General features: G+C 38.6%; 1 protein-coding gene across 4 annotated transcripts in view; it reads left to right on the top strand.

Moving 5' to 3' along the window:
- Window positions 1–22,921, top strand: part of vti1a (vesicle transport through interaction with t-SNAREs 1A) — a 164,111-nt gene that overhangs the window by 89,557 nt on the left and 51,633 nt on the right. For 2 of the 4 annotated variants that reach the window (XM_055176519.2, XM_055176520.2), the window contains 2 exons: window positions 11,821–11,891; window positions 16,911–16,983. In XM_055176519.2, the coding sequence (XP_055032494.1) occupies window positions 11,821–11,891; window positions 16,911–16,976 (137 nt within the window). In that variant the 3' untranslated portion in view covers window positions 16,977–16,983. The remainder of the gene's footprint in view (window positions 1–11,820; window positions 11,892–16,910; window positions 16,984–22,921) is intronic. The other 2 variants (XM_055176517.2, XM_055176518.2) reach the window with 1 other exon arrangement.

Here is a 22,921-nt window from a genome sequence, read left to right as displayed (position 1 = left end):
GTTTGGGCTTTTTTCTTATTGGATAATGAACCGTTAGGAAGTGTTAGATCTTGGCATTGTTTGGCGGAGGTTTTGTCAGATATAGGCAGGGATGAACACCCCGAGGTGTTATGTTTTACAGATAATTAAAAGGCAAAATTTGCGTCTGGCTGTTTGATCTGCCTGTCAACGTTGTGATTAGAGGCGTTACAGAATGTAATCAACGGTAATGGGATCATTAACGTTCCTAAACTGTTCCTAAAAGAACGTCAGGATGTTTTTCTGGTCCGACTGAGTCGGGTGCGCGAGTCTGGCAGGGTGTGAACTGAAGTTTGCTGCTGTACAATAAATGATGTGCAGCATGTGATTAGGAGAAGTGAGGTGATTATAAGGATTGCCTCCCTACCATGCCAGCTTGTGTTTAGTGTTTTCTCACTTTTGCACGGTTACCATTTTCCTTTTTCGCTCAATTTTCGCAGAAAATCCAGCTCAGATATGCATGTCTGTGAATTACGAGTTCATGTGTGCACCTAACACATTCATATTCTGCATTTGATAAGACTTCTTTTTATCTGACACTGTGACATTGGCAACCAAAGCATGGGGATGGTAGTAGTGAAGCATTCTGATGCGATCGTGGCACATTTTCTTGCATCCTTTGAACAGGAGCAACTATAAACAGGAATCTTTCAGGTTGAGGAGCAAGAAGCCTGGTCCTCTCTACTCCGAACAGAAAGGAAAAGCAAAAAAAACAAAGTGGCGGCACAAGCATCAATATTAATATAGTCAGCTGACAGCAAACGTCTGCGTATTAATTTTACTTGGTCACGTTCAGTGCACATTCGAACTCGCTTGTGGCCTGAAGAAATCATTTCCTGCTCTGAAAGAATGAAGTGAGCAAGATCTATTTGATTGGTGTGGATTGACCAGTTTTGGCTGAGGTAGATGTATGGCTCTCCAGTGGTCCATGGAAATTTGCCTGTTTAATTGAGGAGACTAAAAGGAGTGGGCAGCCGGCAGGTTTTGTAAGTGAAGCAATCAAGAGCTGCCACGGACTCTATTAGTTCTCATTTGGATGCTTCAGTAATGCCAGTTGATTAAATTGAAGCAATTTGCTGTGGGAAAACTAACCACCCTACACCTTCCCCACCCACCGTGTGTCAACTTTTTTTAAGGTAATTTACTGTAATGCTCGGTTTGTGCTAATTGAAGGGCAATGATATTTAAACGAAACGAGTCCGTCTTCTTTATCTTTTATCCGGATGTCAGTTTATGAATGATTCTTCAATTAGGGGTAAAGTTGACATCTTAAAATCTTTGTTTCTGATGCTTTTACAGTTTTTTCCTTATTTTTGAATTGGTTTGCTGGACAGCCATACATAACTATGTAATACAACAATACAAATGTGTAGATCAGCAAAAAGACTGAAGTTACAAAACACACCATATACACAATATATCTAATTTTAAAATTTTTAAATGGAACATTTTGGTAGCACTTCATTTTAGTTCCACTCGTACATAAGTTGTACTTATTGTGTAATTGTGTAATTACTAGGTACCAGCCCTGAACCCAACCCTAACCCTCATTACTTACATGGATTAAACAGTATTCTGCTGGTTAAATGGACTGAAAGTGCAAATATTGGAGTTTAAATGACTGTGTTATGATATGGGTTTAAGTGACCTTTTTGCAGTTTATAATAAAAAAATATTAAAGGGCACATATTATGCAAAATTCACTTTTACAAGGTGTTTGGAGATAAATGTGTGTTGGCAAAAACCCAACATCTCCTTCTGATTTTTAATCCCCATTGAACCAAAGCAGTCTTGTTAGACAATTCTCTTGTAAATGTGACATCATACAGACAAAGCCCCGCACACATCCACTGACTGACTGGTTAATTTTACGCAAAAACACAACAGATCTCACAAAGCCCATTTGAACCCTTAACTCAATTTTGACCAAATGCGTAGTTAATGCGCTTTGGCTTTGTAGGGCAGTAATATTGTCTCAGACTGTATTCACATGAATCAGATCGGTTTTAAAAGGTCACGTTCTTCCTGATCCCATTTTTAAACTTTAGTTAGTGTGTAATGTTGCTGTAATAGCATAAATAATACTTGCAAAAGGATAAAGCTCAAAGTTTACTGCCAGGCGATCTATTTTCTTTAACCGAAGTCCCCTTTTAAAGCCTACAGCGAACGGCCGGTTGGGACTACAGCCCTCTATATCCTGGTTTAATGACTTCAAAAGTACGAGTGTTTGACTAAACTCTGCCCACAGGAATACGTCAGTCAGCTCCGAGGGGCAACCTTTCGAACTCTCTGATGAAGCCAATACGGAAGTGATTCAAACTGCAATTCATTGACTGGCCTCAAGAGGCTGGCTCCAAAAGGGAGTCAATTTCCATAGACCTCCATGTTAAAATGGCCAACTTTACAGTAGAAAATATTATGTTTACGGTCTGGTACAAAAATAGTTTTTGGTCTGTATAGCTAAGTTTGCATGTTTCATGACACATGTGAGGGCGGTGAATTTTTTTGTAACTCATTCGTTTAATTTATATTAAGCCTTAAAGTTCTGCATAATTAAGGGCGTGGCCACTTGAGTGATGGTTAAACAGCCACTGCTGTCACTAGAGTTGAGCTAGACGGGCGTGGTTTCAACAACCAGTTAATCAGCTTCACCCACGTCCCGCCTATTTACCCATTATCGGATATCCGCGAGTAATGCGCGGTGACACGCGGCCAAGATGGCGACGGCAGGCACTGCCTACTTTAAGCTTCAAAAACGATCTTCAGAAACCTATGGGTGACGTCACGGACTCTACATCCATTTTTTTTTACAGTCTATGGTCAGTTCAAATGGCTTAGGCTAAGCTAAGCTGCTGTCGAATCATAACACACTAAACAAACTACACAATCAGCACTCGTTACGTATTTCTGAAGGAGGTACTTCATAAAACAAGGAAGACATCAGCCTGTTTTTAGGACAGTAAAAACGGAGATAAGTAAATTGTGTGAAAAATAAAAAAATTTTTACACGTGAAACATGAACACATGTTATATTGCGCACTGTAAACACAATCAAAGCTTCAAAAACACAGAAAGAACGGGACTTTTAACCGAAATCGCTCACTGTCTTTTGGTAAGGGAGTGAGGAGCTGTAGCTCATTTGCATTTAAATGTCAAAGTAAATACTATATTCAATCCTTCTCATCTATAATATAAAAGTTTTGTGCTCATGCAGATAAATGTCTGAGAGGCATCTTGCTTTTGAACCCGTTCTCCATTACGCCTTGTTCTCCGGTCTGTCCGGTGCCACTCAAAAAGCCGAAGCTCAATTACAATAGAGTGCAAGTGGGAGGGAAATCCATGTTCATTTTCTTGTTCCTCCCCCCAGCTTAAACAAATGGTTCTATTAGCGCACTCCCTCCCTCCGGCGTGGTCATTCATACCCATTAAACCTGTGTCTTATCACAGAGACGAAGCCCTCACATCTCCACACACAACAATCGACTGTAATCGGGTCTTTAGAAGAGCGTGCTAGATGTGCTGTGTGTGTGTGTGCAGAAAGAGAGAGAGAAGAACATGATTAATAGGGAAAGTTGAGTGGCTGGCTAATAAAGATTTGTCTTAATCAGAAGTGATTTGTCGGAGCAGAAGTGCGGCAGGGTCAGGGCCGAGCCAATGAATAAAACAGAGCCCAGCGGAGTGAAAAAAGCCCTGTGAAATAGGGCCTGATTACCCAGCGCTCGCTCTCGCACAGACAGACCATGGGCCGCGGCGTATCTCTTTCGTTTGTTTCTTTATAGCCATTACAATGTCTTTATTTCCATTTCATTCTGTAAAACCTCTGTCTGTCTGGCCTGGTAAATACTAACTCTTGACCTCACTGTAGTTTCACTGGAGACCATTAGTTTAGCTTTTGTATGGGTTGTTTATTTTACTTTTGTACTTTAAAGTGTCCATAACACACGTTGTTTATGCAATTCTGATGTTAATCTGGAGTACTTATAGAGTAGTATTACATCCCAGGGTTTCCCGCAGAAAATGTGTTAGTTAAAGGAATAGTCTACTCATTTTCAATATTAAAATATTTCATTACCTTAACTAAGAATTGTTGATACATCCCTCTATCATCTGTGTGCGTGCACGTAAGCGCTGGAGCGCGCTGCGACGCTTCGATAGCATTTAGCTTAGCCCCATTCATTCAATGGTACCATTTAGAGATAAAGTTAGAAGTGACCAAACACATCAACGTTTTTCCTATTTAAGACGAGTAGTTATACGAGCAAGTTTGGTGGTACAATATAAAACGGGTGGGCGGGGTTTTCCAGGGGAAGTGCCCATTAAAATAAGTGATACGTATAGAAACCCCTAAAAAGGCGGAAAAAAAAACTTTCAGAAACTTGTACGAACCCTTGCGAAGTGCATTCGGCACAGAAATACTCTGTAACACGCCCACTGCTTTTTGACACTTTGTCTACGTTTAGCATGAGGAAATAACTGCATTAATAAGTCAGAATGCATGAAATACCATTGAACCACCCCTTAAAGAAAATCACATAACAAAGAACCTTTCAGTCAAAAATAATTTATTTTTTGTTCAACGTAAAGGTAAAGGTTCTTTACTAAACCATACAAAAAGTATTTCAGTTTCCACTCAACTATGGGGGTGTATATTATTAAAAAATGATGCAATTTTTATGTCTGGGTGAGATGGTCTGTTAACAGCGAGTACGTTTACATTTGGTGGGATCAGCAGTTGAATAGCATAAACAAATGACAAGAAGAATACAACAACTTTCAGCACTTTGCTCCCAGACAGGGGAATAACGTGTCTGAAACAGAGAGAAAGGAAGTGTGTTTCTGTGTTGATCTTTGTGTGTGTGGGACAGTCGGTGTAGGACCTGCCTTTACTCTTCCCCTGGGCACTTTTGCTCTCATTTGGCTGTCTGTGGATTGTGTCCAGATAGAACTCTGTGTGGTAACCTTCAAAAAGTGGCTGCACAGTAATAAAAAGAAGTCCGAAGCCGGGGACTGAGCCTGTGTCAGGGCATGTACCCTTTCAGCTCTGGGGACAGACAGAGGCCTTCAGACAACTCAGAAAAGACTTGCACTCAAACAGCTGTTGTAAAATTGATGATGTGCCCAATTATATGTGCCTGCTGAGGAGAGGTGGACGGATTGATAGGCGGATGAATAGACGGAGAGGTGGAAAACGCCTCTTCCCCGGTGTCTTCTGCCTCCGTCTTGGTGTAAACGGCTAGCAGGAAGAGAGGGATGAAAACGAGTGACATTCGGACCTCCGAGATGTCCTGAGTGATTTGATGTTCCTGCAGGCCAGGCTCAAAGGCGGACAGACACGGTCAGTCACACAGAAAGGAAAGACAGTCGGACAGCAAGATGAAAGAAACTTTGACTGCAGTAACACAGTGTTTCAGGAGTGTGGAATCATGGGAAAGTAGTGAACTAGAAGGAAAAGCGAGATAAAACAAAATTTGAATAGAAAAGTATATCAGCTATTTGAATTGTGGATAAGACCAAACAATATGCTGCTAAACTTTTTTCTCATTAGTATTTAAAAGATATGATACACATTGCCATATATACTTCATAATTAAACGTAACCATACATTATAATATTAATAGCAAATGCTTTGAAGAACACTAAATAAAATTATTAACGCAATAAAAGAAAGAATAAAAATAAAGCTTTCAATTAGGACCCATTATAAAAGATAAACAAATAATTAGGGCTGTGACGATTAATCGTGCAAATGCGCGTTTTCTCAAGGAATGAATTACGGTGAAATGCCGCCACATCCAAAAGCCAGAGGGCGCTCACGTGTAGAAACGCCATTTGTGCCACAGAAGAAGTAGCATTACAAACGCTATTCCAGGAAATGTCTAAAGGGATAATTTATATCGCTGTTCTTCAGATTGTTTCAGGTATTTTCATGATAATGAAAAATATTTTGAATGATTGTGTTTGACGAGTGTTGCTTTTTTAAATTCACGTTATAAACGACTCAAACTCATAGTGATTTTAGATTGATAAGGACTTCCTACTGATCACAGAGCTGTGCATGTAAGACAGAATCGAAGCCTTGCGATTCAGAATCGATTTCAGGCAGGTGTTTTTAATGGGGAACGCAATGAATCGTCACAGCCCTACACTGTAAAAAGTGAAAGTTGGATTAACCTAAAAAAATGAATTCAGTTGGTAACACCTAAAAAAAGATTTTTCAACTTCAATTTTCTCACTTTACTATTCAACCTGAAATAATTACTTTAATTGGTAACGCCTAAAAATGTACGCTTTTTATACTTAAAATTTTCACTTAAAGTGAGAAAATTAAGGTTGAAAAACATAAATTTCATGTGTTGCAAATGGAAGTATTTTTTTTATTAATCCAACTTAAATTTTTTTACAGTGAATCTGTATATTGTACATTTACATAATTTTCATTCATATATTGTAGCAAAAAAAGTAACATTAACGATTTGACATCATATTTCAATACAAAGAAGCAGTCTTCAAATCAAAGTATATTTTAGCATTTTCAATTTATTATTTTTAATATATTTCATATTTTATACAGTAGGGGTGACATCATATCCTATTGCAGGGTCCAAAATAATTTTGCATCATTTAAATCTAGCGCAATGTTGCTGCAGGTTTAGTTTCAATATCTGGACATGTACAGTATAAACCAGTGGTGGCTCATGACTGCTCTTCTGAAGGGCGCAAATTCAAAATATGTGTTTGTTGCGTCATGTGAATCATGTGCATCACGTGTTTTGTCAAAATAAGTGCCTGCTGCACACACGTAAAAACCGTTTATGATAAAAGAGACGCTCACATCACAAAATACACGCAAGACACTCACTTAACAGTAAACTTTGATTACGCATGAGATTATGCGAGTAGCCTATCTGGCAAACGCGAGCGTCTCTTTTATCATAAACCCTTTAGATCCGTCTGCAACAGGCACTTATTTTGACAAGACACGTGATGCACATAGGATCACTCGACGCGCAGAACACATATTTTGCCTTTGCATCATGCGCCCTCAAAAAAAGTCACCGGCTGCCACTGGTAAAACAGCACTGTATGTTTACATATGATTGTATTTGCACAATCATACTTTACAGCCTTTAGAACAAAGGTCTCATCTGTAGTGGTGGTCAGCAAGCAGTTAAAGGAACTGCATTAGTAAACAGCCCATCTGTAATGATTGTGCCAATATAGATTTTAGTAATATCCTTGTTAAATGGGCCTTAGGGATCTGGAATTTTAACTAGAGCAGGCCTGTAGAAAAGCTTGGCGTCAGGGTCATTTAAATTGTTAATGGGGTCTTTAACGGGGAAAGAATATTTTATATCATTATGAGCGTTAATCTGCGAGCGTAAGCATGGTGGTATTTATTTATTTATTTGGTTTTCTTGAACGTCTGTTTTTTCACAGCTACACTCGCTATTTACTGAGTGTCGACGTCCTCATTAAATTGTGTGATAATTAATTAGCACCTCATTATGTAGACAGAATCTGAAGTGAAACATACAACAGAATAAATGACCATCATTTACGCTAAGCTTAAAAAAAATGACTTTGTTGTACATGACCTCGGACATCTGAAGTAATGTGTCTTAATATTGATATTTCAGATTGATTATATTTATTAGTTAAGCCTGTGCTGATGTTTATAACAGAGGACTTTTGGAATACCATTATAGGAAAGGTAGAGGAATAGTTCACCTAAAAATGAAAATTTGCTTATAATTTACTTAATCTCATTTCATCGCAGATGTATATGACTGTTTTTCATCAGATGAACACAAATAGTTTATATTAAATTGTTATTGTTAAATTGAGTATATTGTACTCAAAATAGCGAAGATCAAATAAGCACATCCATCTATCGATTAAGTAATCAAATGACTGAAATCGGTTAAAATTTGTTGTCGGTACGTTTATGAGAAAAAACTAATAATATTTTAAGCTTAATAACAATATTGAAATCTAAACAAGCACATTATTTAGAGAATTTTTAGAATTTGGTTGAACTGTTTCTTTAAATGGAGATAGTTTTTAGAAGCAGTGGCAAGGCTACATAAGGGCCAGGGTGGCATTGGCCCAGTCAAATTGATGGCTGGCCCACCCAGTCAGAAGAGACACAAAATTAAACAAAATAAAGAATGCATAAATGATAATAATATCTTTAAAATAATCACGCAAATACGCACCATTCAGAAATAAATAACTATTTGTATAGAAAGTTTATCATTTCCATGTGTTTCTAAACCTTACAAATGTTAACATTCAAGACATTTTAGCAAGAAGATGTTAAAGTGAGCTGTTTTCTGGGTACACATTATATTTATTTTATAAATTATATTTTTCATTTGTTTCTATTTCTGTTCCTACTGTACTGTTATACTTTATTTGTAACTTTGTTTTTTCTTTTTCCATATGCTTGTCATTTCTTGATTTGTTCTTATTTTATTTTTGCTTATTTCCATTTTTTGCTAAATTCAAAAAATCCAAAACATTTTCAATCGGTGACTCAAAAAACGGAATGAAATCCATTTAGCCACTATATTGTAAAATGATGTAATTTGAGAATAGACATTGAGGTCCAACCTATTTCACACAGGGTCTACTCAGTCTAAAATTTCTGGCCTTATATTGGATATAACAAGCTTGAGCACTTCTATTTCTATGAATAGGTTACAATGCTCAATATGGCCGCTCTGGCAACGGAAGTCCTGCCTTACATTTCATCTGAACTTTACCTCTGGTCTGCGTTTGTTTAATGTTGTGGCTAGTTGCTAAACTGAACTCTTAAACAAATACTTCGTCGAAAATAACCAATGTTTTGGTTTCCTAAAGATGAGGGAAGATGCGAACATGGACCCCTATTTAAAGGGAGGTTTGGCAGCCGATCTGTAGTTAAGATTGCATACATTATATATAGCAAACATTTGAAACATTAACGTTAGCTAAGTGTAGTTTATGATATTTTTGTTATTGATTCTTAGCGGAGTTTAACGGAAGTTACATGTGTTTCAGAAAAGTCGTTTGTTTATGTTGTTACTGCTGAAACGTCTATATAGAGTCACATGATGCATTTGCCAAACTGAAGGTCTCGAGGCATGAATGAGGCGTTTAGCGCTGCGCGGAAAACGCGATTCTGCCTCACGTCCCATTCAGACAGCCAGCGACCAGCAGTAGAAGAGCGACGCGATCTCATTAATTTTAATGGAAACCAGGCGACTTCCGGTGGCACAAGCGAAAGTGGTCGTTGGCGACCGTATGGGCGTGTCCAACGACGCGAGAAAGTTAAGAAAAAAAAACGCGGAAAAACGTTAACCAATCACAAACTTGCTCTAGTAGTGACGTGATTACAGGATGCGAGCGGAGTCCCAGAAGCCCCTCCCATGACGCAAATTTCCGCATGAATGTCTCAATGACTAGAATTAAGACAAACTACACGCAGTAGACGGGAATTTGATGCCTCAAACGGGGCTGGTGTGAACCCACTGTAAGAAACAAAAGTTATGATACAGTTGATGGTCAGAATTATGGTGTTTAATTGTGATTTTAGAGATACATGTCTTTCCCCATTCAAGTAGATAGGATTTCAGTCTTCGACGTCTAAAATAACTGCCCAAAGGCATTGAAAATATGTCTGCCTAGTGGCGGGACTTCTCTAAAGCGAAAAAAAAAAACATCTTGGCAGAAGCAGAAAGTCATCCAGGTATTTCAAGCATACTGTTTTTTTATTGGACGTACTTCTCATGATCGCATTCTGATTTTTGTATTCCGTATAGTAGGGAAGAAAGAATATTTGGACGCAGGGCATGTGTTTGTTTTTCTCCATCCCAACTCAGCATCTCACTTCCTCTGTTTCTCTCTGCTCGAACCTCTGCCGCACTTTTGTCCACCTCTCACTACTCTACAAATATACAGATAGAGAAGAGCGACATATCTGATAAGTAGCCTACATATACAGTATAAAATATATACAGTGCAGACGAAGACAAATGTGTATATAAAAGATGCATGCGTAAAAAAATAGCTGTGTAATTGCGGGTTTGTAAAGTTCCTGTGGATGTGGTGTACACACTGCAAATCGTCCAATAGTGTGTGTGTGTGTGTGTGCACGCGCATTTGAGGCTTGTTATTAATGGCAACATCAATTTGTGGTCTCACAACTAAAGGAAATATTTATCTTTGAGCTCATGCACAGGGGAAACTGAAATCTGAGACCATAATGTGTTTCACAGTGTGTTGGCCGCAGGAACATTACATTATACAGTTTGGTTTAACAGCTTTTATTCCATGTTTTCAGTGGCACAGGAAGATCCCGTGGAGAGATTTTATATCAGCCAACTCTCCAGTTACTTGATTTAGGGGGATTTCCTCAACGTACCTGCTCCGTTTTTCCCCTCGTATTGATTTTAAACTCGTTTGCATTTCCTCAGTTTTTATTACCAGAGAGAGCGCTGACAAATGTAGACAGCTGTTTGGGTGACCCTGGAATGGGAGACCTTGACTCTTAATATCCGATACCGAGAAAGCGGTTACAATTCAGCTCAAAGTTCTCCAAGAAATATACCAATCATATTGTACCAGCAGCATGCCGTTTTTATTTCCGAAAGCACGTGTTTATTTATATCTCATTGCTGGCCGGGCGTAAAATGGAGGCCGTTGACAGGATTGTTTCATTTGCGTTTAGACTTCTTCATGCCAGCGGTCTCATCTATCATCTGAAGTGATATATGAGCAAGCGCGTCCTCTCTTTATCTCTGCGTGTGTGTGTCGCAAAGTGCGCTGCATTGTTGGCATTGTGGCTGTGTCACATTCATTTGTTTAAAGGCCCCTTTCGCCCCGGACAGAGACGGATAGCGGTGCTTAATTTTCTTTACACAAGATTTCCACTCCCATGTGAGCGGCGGTATGCACCCGCCACGGTTATGATGGTTATTAATATCTGTATTCAGTCTTTTAATCTGGCCTATCTGTCACATTGCGGTGTGACTGCTCCATCTAATCTGAGTATCCTTCAATCTGTCTCCACTCTGATTGGAAATTAATGAAGGCAAGAGACACAGGCGTTTAGCCACAGGCCCGTGCGTCTTGTGTCTTTCTTTTTCTGTTCTGTCATTGCTCGACAGCGTGCAGATGTAGGCCATTTCTCTGTTCCTTGAGCATTACGCCGCACGCCGGCTCTTTTGGAGATGCACCTGTGTAGCGTAATCCAGTCGTGAGTGTGTTGTTTACTCGTGATTGTTTGGTGCATTTGAAAGCAAGGCTTTGATCCATGCAAAGATTTTTACTCCCCTCCTCTTCAAACTGCTAATGTGGTTTCTACTTATAGTTGAGTGGGTTTTTGTTGCAAGAGGAAGGGAGGGCGAAATTGTGTTTTGTTTATTGTCTTGTTTTTAGCCTTTGGGATACGCATATGACAGTGACCATGGATGAGCTTGTCAGACTGTGCATGTTAAAGATGTCTGAGTGTGTGTTTAAATGGGTTTACATCGTGACAGATGAGATGTGTTTGTAAGCAAGCAACTAAATATTGCATGTGCCGTTTGAGCTCAGTCTGATGTGATATGCAAAAACATCAGCAGTGCATGTTGGCGAGTTGGAGATCCCCAGACATCAGGGTTCTAACTAGATTTGTGCATTTTCTGAAGAACATAAAAGTGTTGCAGATGTTTAAGTCTAATACACAATACTTATAGGGGATGCAAGGTGACACACACCCATAACAGAGTTTTACTGATGCAGTACATCTAACTTCTTCATCTCATCTTTCTCTACAGAGCAAGTGGGGGCAGAGATCCTCGCCAACCTTCACACCGACCGTGAAAAGATCCAGAGGTCCCGGGACCGGGTGAGTTTACATCTACAAAACACACTTTAACTCATAAAACAGTCCTTCCAGAAAAACACGTTGTTTTTTGTGATTGTTGCGGGTAAAAATCTTTGATCTTGCGGAACGTTTTCTTAAAAAATGTGATGGAATATGCGGGATATTTATGCGATGAAACTGCGTGAACTTGCAAAAACTGCATGATCTTCCAAAAACTGTTTGCAGCTTTTGGAGCTTTTCATTGATGTTTACGTCACATAATCACTTCATAACATTTCCATTGCAACAGGGGACATGGCTGCGCTTGTGTGAATTAAATGCAAAATTTTTCAACTTTCTGCTAAGATATATGTTATTTTTGCTTCGAAAATACGGGGATTATAAAAACATGCAAGCCCCGCATATTTTGCGCACAGAAATCGGCAATTATGTTGGGAAAGTGTGGCATATTTGAAAAAAATGCGGCCCCAGCATAAATATGCGGACTTTGGCTGATTATGTGTTGAATCATGCGATCGCATAATGGCGTTTTTCTGGAGGGACTGATAAACGCAAGACATTAAGCAATCACAAAGGCTTACAAATACTTTGTAGGATGACACAAGGCCCAAATCAGACACTTCACAAAAATAAATGGAGTTCACCCAAGTGTGCATTTAACACCAGCTCGCAACCTTAAAGGTGGGGTATATGATCTCTGAAAGCCAATGATGACATTTGAAATAATTTAAACAAACATGTCCCTACCCCAATTGAATCTGGACTTTCTTTTGATAGACCCGCCCCACACATATGCAACCCAGACAATGATTACGGTTAATAGACACGCCCCTTACTGCTGATTGGCTGCAAGTGTGTTTTGGTAGTCGGCCTCACTCCCTTTTCCAAAGTGTTTTTCAAAAATCATGCACTCTGCCTTTAAAGAGATAGTTCACCCAAAAATGACTGTTTCTGCCAATCTCATGCTGCATCCTTCATGTCTCCGAAGAGTCTTTAGTTTAACTGATTTTTAAAAATCAGATTAAGCTGTACCACTTCTTTCCGAAAACAGCCGGGCTCCTAGGGGCGTGCCGTGGGCAAAGCTAAAGAGTTATGGTGGTCAGCTAAACAAATACTATTAAACACACACAATACACCATCGCATTTTCCCCGGATTTTGATTTGCTTATACGTTCATGTTGTTTACTTTATATACACTTGTGTGCCAATTGCCAACAAAACGCAGACATTTGTTGCAGTTATCTTTCATCACTGGGACCATTCCATCTTTTAGTTTTAAACAATCTGCAAATCCAGCATCTAACTCGGCCTTGTTTATAAAACATTTTTCCTCGAAATACAGAGAACAATGGGAGCTGGTTTAGAAAAAAAGCTGCATCCACTGTCCCCTTAACGCTGGCTTTTTTGGAAACGCCGTCTTTGGCAATATTTCAGATAGCAATATACTTCCTGGTTCCCGAATCACCCTGTCTTTGTCGTTAAGCCTCACCATTGGTTGAATTTGATATACACATTCAGACACACCTACCCCTGGAGGCGTCCCCAAAGTGTCACCGCAGTGAGTTCCCTTGAAAGGGAACTGTAACAATGTATCTTAAAAGGTAACACGATGTAACCTTGCTCTTACTTGAAATGTGTCCCCACATTTAGTCCTTGAATTTGAGGGTATTGGACCTGGAAAGTCATTGAAAGGTCCTTGAATTTGCAGTTAACTAAGGTGTGAGAACCCTGTAAAAAGATGGAACGTCACTTCGTGTGTGAACAGCATATTTTGTACAGTATTTACTGGTAAAGTCATTCTGGTAAATTCATGGTAATTTACCGAAATTACTGCATGAAAGGGGCTATTATTTAACAGAAGACATTTTTACCTGACCATACTGTATCTATGACCATCAGGCTTGCACCCAAAAGGCATTATGTAGACATAAGTTAAGTATGAAAGTTGATATACAGAACTGTTTGTGCAATCTTAGAGGAGATCTTTCAAATATCTTTCCCTGCATTCTCATAGTTATTTTTTATCTCAACCCTTCCTCGCTTCAACCTTTATTTCATTTACGCCCCCCTGCTTGCGTAATCGTCTTTACCTTTGCATATCTCACTCTATCACTTCTGGTTGTGTTTGTCCCTGCCATGTCCCAGTCATAGTCGTCTCTCTCTTACTCTCTTTCTTCCTAGAAGACAGGTATAGAGAGCTCAGTCAGGGGCCTCTCTGATGGCTCCTTATGAAGGATGCTTAAAGATCATAACATGGCAGTTGGGCAGGCAGCTCATTTCAAAGGAAATAAAACATTTCCTTTCAAAGGTCTGCTGTCTATGGAGAATAGCTCCTCTTCCCCGGAGCCCCGACTGGCCCTTTAAAGACATTTTGCCGGGCAGGAAAAATGGAGAGAAGAAAAGAAGAGAAAGCACGATAAGAAGACATTAGATGGAAAGAGCCATAAACTGCTTTTCATGCGTAGGAAACGACAGATGAAAGAGTTTTTGGAGTGTCTCTTAACAATCGGCACACTTGCACGGCCTTGCTCTCAAACACATACACACAAACATTAAGAGATAGACAGAGTCCTGATAGTGGTTCTTGCTGATGCAAACCTCCTTGCTAATAAGTAAGGTTAGAGACTTGAATAAACATATGATGCTAAGTATTACATTTTGGTACGCAAGTCTTCGTAGTAGACAGGCGTGTTATGCCTCAAACATCTGACTTGTTGGGTAGACGTGTGCTGTTTGTTTAAAGAAATGTGATGTTAAATAATAGATGTATCCGCTTGTTTCCGGATGCAAGCGCTCTATCAGATGTTTAAGCAAAAAAGTACTGCTATTCACTTACACTGTGGTTTAAAACTACAGAAATCCCAGATAACCGGACAGCAATTAGTCTTTTATGAATCCGTAAAATATTGAATTACGGGATGCTCTGAGCCTGGAGAATGTAGTTTACTCCATGAGTTTATAAAAGCTTGGCCTAAATATGTGAAATGGGTTATCAGTGGTCAAAAATGGCTGTTTAATAATGTAAAAATATAGTTTCAAACTTATTTCTGTAGCTCAATTGAGCATTGTGCTAGCAATTCAAAGGTCATGGGTTCGATCCCAAGGAACACATGTACTGATAAAACAAATGCACTATATGTCACTCGGATAAAAGCATCTGCCAAATGCATAAATGTTAATTTAAAGGATTAGTCCATTTTCTTAAAAACATCCAGATAATTTACTCACCACCATGTCATCCAAAATGTTGATGTTTTTCAGTCGAGAAGAAATTATGTTTTTTTTTTTTTTTGAGGAAAAAATTCCAGGATTTTTCTCATTTTAATGGACTTTAATGGACCCCAAAACTTAACGGTTTTAATGCAGTTTAAAATTGCGGTTTCAAATGACTCTAAATGATCCCAAACGTGACATAAGGGTCTTATCTAGCGAAACAATTGTCATTTTGGGGAAAAAAAAGAAAAATATCTTTTTCCTTCGGCTGTGTGACGAGCCAGTGCGACCTCACGTAATTGCGTAATGCCATGGAAAGGTCACATGTTACATATATGAAACGCACATTTGCGGACCATTTTAAACAATAAACTGACACAAATACATTAATTAGTATCATTCCACATACAACAACGTCGGAACGATCCTCTTTCTCCACACTTGTAAACACGGGGGCATAGTTTCAATACGTCCTCTGTGACCTCTTGACGTGATGACGTATTACGTGAGGTCACGCCGGTGGCGCGTCACATGACCAGAGGAAGACAAGAAGTTGTGCTTTAAAAGTTCATTTTTTTTTTTTTCTTGCCAAAAATGACAATCGTTTCGCTGGGTGGGACCCTTGTGCCTCGTTTGGGATCGTTTGGAGTCCTTTGAAACTGGCATTTTGAACTGCATTGGAGCTGTTGAGTGTTGGGGTCCATTAAAGTCCATTAAAATGAGAGAAATCCTTGAATGTTTTCCTCAAAAAACATAATTTCTTCTCCACTGAGCAGAGAGAGACATCAACATTTTGGATGACATGGTGGTGAGTAAATTATCTGGATTTTTTTTAATAAAATGCACTAATCCTTTAATATTACTATGTCTGGTTAAATTATGTTGCTTGTGGTATAGTGCTTTATTTAGGTTTAGTCTTGCGTGACTGTGGCTGTTTTAACTCCGTTCAGAGGGTGAGATTCAGGCATATAGCCTAGATACCGTGAGTCATCTTACAGAGACCGTTTACTGGTCTGTAATCTGAATCTGCTCTAGATCCGCTCAACTGGTAATCTGTTTCATTGTGGGTTTTGTTTTGGGATCCTGATTCCACCATGTGTTTTCTTACTGGCATACGTCTGACCCGCTGACACAGAGAGCGAAGGAGAGAGGGATTGTGGGAAAAGCCGAGGGATCTCTCGTGGGACAGATCCGTCGTTGAGAGAGACATCAGGCAGCTCTCGGGCTGCCGGTGGTGCCAGACCCCAGAACCCGCCTAAAACCACATCTGTCCCTGAACTGCCCGCTAGCACACAAACATACACGCACGCACACATGCATATGTCCCTGCTGACTGCGAGGAAAGACACGGAGGCTTTCTCGAAGAGGCCAGCCAGAATCACATACTGTATCTGACTGATGCCAAAACTCTGACTTTAGTTCCATAGCAATGTCAGCATTCCTACACACACACCATCTCCGTATGGAAGATTTTTGCTTATGTGTCCCCCTACGTGGGCCTTGTAATGAATATTAAACATGTATGCATTTAAAAGTGAGAGAAAGCGTATAAACAAACACAAATTAAATATGCACTAGATGGGAGACGGTTAATTTTAGAAGCTTTAAGGAAATGTACAATTTGGGATTAATTAATTAAAAATTTTTAGGATTTTCAGAAGTAGACAGCATGCACACAACTGTTCAACATTGTATCTGTTCTTTCTCATTTAAAACTCATGTTTGTCGTGTTTTCCATAATAGCACAAATGTGACATTTGACCCGCTCCTTTTCTTTAAATAGAAGTAATACTCATAATGGACATTTTGTCTCTGTCTTCTCCACAGCTGCGAGAGACGGACACTAACCTGGGAAAGAGCTCTCGGATCCTGACCGGCATGCTGAGAAGGTAAGAGGAAGGTAGGGACAGTCACTGATCTCTCTATGGATGTGTTTGACAACGGCCCCGTACCATCCACTGCACGAACACTCACTTATTGCTATGTACCATTTGCACAGCATGAGCCAGAGCGTTTTGTTATTAGTAATTAGTACATTTGTAAAATCCAATTAGCACATGCACCCCACACTTTCTCACTATGTTTATGTATGTCAATTCAAAACAAATCTGAACCGCAGTCATTGTTACACCCTGACAGAATTTCCACAAATGATGATTGTGTGGAAAAAAACATGTGCAGAATTCTGAGAAATAGATTGAAGTATGTAGGAGTCCCACGCTTATGGAAAACAAGTGATTTCCAGGACTGGAAAAGACTTTTGGTGGAAAGCCATTTTATGGAAATAAGTCAACAAACATTGACTTTACAAGTCAATATCTAAATTATTTTAGTTTGACTTAACTGTTAGATTAGTTGGTTAGCAGTTATTCTTTGTAAGTGCAATCTCTATGAAATCATTTTGAAAATCCTTTTTTGGCAATTGGTCACCTTGAATACGGTCAACTCTGTTTAGTGGTGTCAAAAAAAGGTCCCTAGCTGTCACTGGGGCAGTACCCTTTCCGAAAGTAAATCTTTGCCCCTAAATACTTCATGTTAGTACATTTTTGGTACCAAATGCATATTAGTATCTTAAAGGCACCAATACAAAAAAAATCTGTACCCCAATGGTGCATAGTGAACCTTTTAAAGCAGGGGTCTTCAACGTGGTGCCAAAGCACATTCTGTTAGTCTCAATTGTAAAGTGTATTTATTTCATATTTTTTATATTAGCTCGGCTTTTTGTATGTATGTTAACATTTTAAACAATACTAAAACATATTAACAAGTAGAATAAATTAAAATCAACAAGTTAAACAAAAAAGTTTTGAGTAGACTATATCAAAAAGTAGCTCTCCATTATGGTAGCCTGCAAAAAGGTTGGAGACCCCTGTTTTACAGGGTACTGACTCAGTGACAGCTAGGGACTATTTTTGGAAATTTTCTGACCTTGTACTTACTATTTTGATGTAGTTTATCAAAATTAAAGTTGAATTGTTTGTTTAATAGAATAGTTTATTGAAATATGTTAATCATACACTGCAAAAAAAGTACTTTCTTACTTAGGATGTTTCTGTTGTTTTCAGTACAAATATTTGAAAATCCTTAAATCAAGATGCATTTTCTTGATGAGCAAAATAACCTAAGAAAATACGTGTATTTTTTATTTCTTGAATTTAGCGTTTAAGCAAAAGTGAACTTATTTCAAGATTTCGTTTCTTACCCCATTGGCAGATTTTTTGTGCTTGTTTTAGGAAAAAAATCACTTAAATTGCCTATTTTGTCTAAAATTTAGACTAATTTTCTTAGGTCATTTTGCTCATCAAGCAAATGCATCTTGATTTAAAGGGACACTCAATTTTTTGAAAATATACTCATTTTCAGCTCCCCTAAAGTTAAACATTTGATTTTTACAGTTTTGGAATCCATTCAGTTGATGACTTTTAGCACAGCTTAGCACAATCCATTGAATCTGATTAGAACAATAGCATCATGCTAAAAAATAGCCAAAGAGTTTCACAATTTTTCCTATTTAAAACTTGACTCTTCTGTAGTTACATCGTGTACTAAGACCGACAGAAAATTTAAATTGCGATTCTGTGCCATTTTGCACCTTGTTCTCTTCATGTGTTCAATACTTATTCCCTTTTTCATTTCACTTTATTTATTATGACTCAACTTGTATACTTAAATGTTCTGATTTCTTTGTATGAATTCAATATTTGGCTTGATGGCTACATCTGGTGGAAATTTTGTGTCAATAGCCCATTTAGAAATCCCCTTACTGATAAAAATGCTGATATGTCAAATATTTATTTTCCTCGCTGTAAACATGTGTGATGGTACAAGTAAATTATGAGAGAATTTTCTTATTTTTCTTAACTTTTCCTTTAAACCTATCTTTAAAAATACATTTGTGATGAACAAACACTACGGTTCTAGGGATGGTGAGAGTTTTGTGAATGGTGGCGTACACATTCTTTTCAAAATTGGCTTTAGTTAGTTTCTATTTCGCAATTACATGTGCACAGATTTGGTTTGGGCCTGGTCATGATGTAGTCGGCCTTCAGGGCTTATATGCCCTCAAGCACCTCTGTTGTTCCTCCCACTCTTTCTGCCTCTATGTAGTATCGGCTTTAAACGGCAGAGCTCATCATTCATATCAGCAAGCTGATGAGATATTGGCTTTTTACGCTGTGTGCTAGATGTGAGATAACCAAAGCCTCTCTCTATATTCCACTTACTCTTGTTTTCACGACCAGCCTCATTTCTCACACACACACACATATAAAGTGGAAAGCTCACACACAATTCAGTTTAACGTCTGTCACATCTCCGTTTTATAAAGTGCCTTCGCGCCCTTTCCTGAACCGTGACGAAGAGGGTTTGTTTCTTTTTTCTCTTTTTGATTAAGAGTAATATGTAAATGACACCAGCAAAATTTAAAACCCCGGGGCAGGAAGGAAGTGCCAATTGAAATAGATGCTTCAGTGGCTGTAGACAATCAGAACGTGCGCGGCGGGCGGGCGAGCGAGAGGGAGAGAGAGTGATATGCTGGGGACCTAGACTGTAACCAATATTTCTGCATATGTCTCCATTTTGTCAAGTCTCATTAGGAGGGCCGCGGCCGTGCGGTGTCACAGTAGCTGTCCAGAAATCATTCATCATCCGCGTCTCCTTCCAACCTCCCTCCATCTCCCTCTCGTTCTATCCCGCCCCGAAGACGAGTAAATAACACACACTTATTTCAATATTATCATATTAATGTTAAAGTTCAGCTGTCACCTAATGGGAAGACTAAATCAGACGTAGCATTTAAGAAATGTTGGGCGACCCAAATCAGGATTTATGAGTTTTTTCTGCACACGCCATCGTTGGCTTTCTGCATGAAGGCCCACCGCACCCCCACATTCTTCCTGTTTGCCTAGTAAAGGTCTTGTCTCTTTCCCTCTTCTTTTCTCTCTCTTTATCTTCTTATCCTCTCTAGTTTTGCCATTTTGTTTTAAAGCAAGCAAATTTTGCTCTTGACAGTATCACTTTCTCGTGTATAATATTTCTACATAGCACCTAAAAACTATATGCAATCAAAAACGAATGCAAAAAACTTCTTTTCCTGATATAGTCTATACTTCTTTCTCACTTTATACATTTTGCAGGCTTTTATTTCATATGCATACTTTCTTATTTAGGCACACATTGAATTGGAGAAGAGAGCAAAGATATATTTAATGACCAGAATATCATTAGGAGATACAGTAGGGACAGAAAGTGACATTTACACCTACATCTTAGCAACTACATACTACATTTTAGAAACAAATTTTGCACAAGTGAAAATTTTTTTTATTCTTAAAATTTATATTTTTATTATGTCTTGTTTTCAGAAAAAATATTAAATTAAGATGCTTTTTCTTGATGAGCAAAACGAGAAAAAAAGTCTAGTTTTTAGACCGAAAATATGTTCAAGATTTTTTTGCTTACCCCATTGGCAGATTTTTATGCACAAAATCGCTTAAATTTGATATTTTTGGTCTAACAACTAGACTTATTGTCATGGGTCGTTTTGCTCATCAAGAAAAAGCATCTTAATTTAAGAATTTTTAGATATTTTTACTGAAAACAAGACAAATATACAAAGATTTTTTTCTTGAAAATCATTTTTTGCAGTGTTGTAGTTACCATATATATTGGCACACTCTAAAAATGCTGGATTGGTTTAAATTAACCTGATGAAAAGTTCATATTTGACCCAACCACCAGAATTATAGTTTGAAACAACTCATCATAGGTTTATTTAAACCCAGTGGTTGTTTTTGTCCATATTTTCCCTATGGGTTACACTATGGGTTAAAACAATCCACCATTTTTAAGTGCATGCATGGTTTAATATGACGTGAGAGTAATTTATAGAATAGCAAGGTGAACCTGACTCACACCATCACCTTTGCACTGATTATTCGACTTGCTCTCTGTACACACTTACACACTCACTTACCGTAGGTTGTATTTGTCATGGTGAGGTTCATAGTCTCACAGCAGTGAGTTGAGGACAGAGCATTAGCCTGCTGCGATAAATATTGTTGTAAGATGGAGACAGAGAGAAGACCGCGCCGCACCAGATGTTTACACTGGATGAAGACGTCTCCAAGTTTGTGTACTCTGCATTATTTCCGCTCTGAGGATATTGCACGTGTTTTGAGCGCATGCTACCCCAGTTTTTCTAGATTTCAGACATATCTACAGGGCTGTCGTTGGAGGGGAGCAAGCAAAAAAAGTTCCCAGGTCCAATGGGGCATTAAAGGGACAATCCACTTTTTTTGAAATAGGCTAATTTTCCAGCTCCCTTAGAGTTAAAATTTTTTTGATCGTTTTGGAAAACATTCAGCCAATCTCCAGGTCTGGCGGTACCACTTTTAGCATAGCTTAGCATAATCCATTGAATCTGATTAGACCATTAGCATCGCGCTCAAAAAAGACCAAAGAGTTTAGATGTTTTTCCTATTTAAAATTTGACTGTTCTGTAGTTACATCGTGTACTAAGAATTTTCTAGACTGATATGGGTAGGAACTATACTCACATTTCGGCGTAAAAAGCAGGCGCAATGATATTACGCAGTGCCCGAAAATAGTCCCCTTGGTAACTTTCAATAGCATAATCAGCTGAATGGAATCCAAAATGTTAAAAATCAAATGTTTAAAGGGACAGTATGTAGGATTGTGGGCAAAACTGTTACGCAATCACAAAACTTGTGGCTAAAACTGATACTGCTATCACACAACTGGTGGCCAATACACAACATGACAACATAAACATCAGTTGAGGGCTGCAATTCCACTTTTTAAATGACAATATCCTGGCCAGACCACTGTTGTCAGTGATATAAGTATTTGTAATGAAAATTATTTCTTAATGTCTAGTGACATATCAGGGCCATTTTATAATTAATTTATATAAATTTCTTACATACTGTTCCTTTAAATCTAGGGGAGCTGAAAAATGAGTCTATTTTCAAAAAAAGTGGAGTCTCCCTTTAAAGTCCCCTTTAGTATAATCTGTTTATAGCACCAGGGGGAGAGGGGACTTGCAAAATTTTGTCCTCGGCCGTGTGAATTTTTCCCGAGTGTATTTGTTTAAAACACATTGATATCAAAAAGATATGTATCCCAAAAGATTTTAACAAAAGGTTTTAACAGTGACAGTCTGTTAATTCGCCCCCCAATCAAAGTGAACTCACGGCAAGCATAACGGTTCTACTGGCGCTCTCCCCCGAGCGGACTGCTACTGAGCTGGGCCGTCTCGCGCTCCAGCTAAGTCTAAATTATTAATGGATAGCTTCAGAAACTCCTGAGGGTTTTAATTATATTGTCATGGTCATACTCGTCTCATTAACTTTTAATGCTCATGCATGCTTTAAGAAATCATAATATTATTAAAGAATAATCTTGGCAATTAACGCATTTGCCTTGATGACGGATTGTTTAATACACTACAAGTTATTGGACTGAGAGTCTTCAAAGCAGCCTGGAAGGAGGGCTGAAGCTGCGGTTACAATGTGACCTTGCACAAGAAGTTCTTAGAGGAAGCTAGACAAAAAAATAAATGTATAAACTTACAGTTGAATGAAGTTTGATAGGTTTGCTTTGTAAGGATGCATAAGCAGACAGTTATTAGTGGGGCTTGGATTTGTGGAGAGAAGTTTTCAGTGCTTCCTGCAGTGGGTAGAGTGGGTTGCTTGGACTGTTTTCTTAAAGGGATAGTTCACCCCCAAAAAATTCTGTCATTATTTACTAATCCTAAAGTTGTTACAGACCTGTATAAATGTTTTTGCGCTGCTGAACACAAAGGAAGTTATTTGTAA

The sequence above is a fragment of the Misgurnus anguillicaudatus genome, chromosome 4, assembly GCF_027580225.2.
Source record: "Misgurnus anguillicaudatus chromosome 4, ASM2758022v2, whole genome shotgun sequence".
NCBI lineage: Eukaryota > Metazoa > Chordata > Actinopteri > Cypriniformes > Cobitidae > Misgurnus > Misgurnus anguillicaudatus.
The sequence above is the reverse complement of the archived record's forward strand: the minus strand, read 5'-3'. Positions and strand labels throughout refer to the sequence as shown.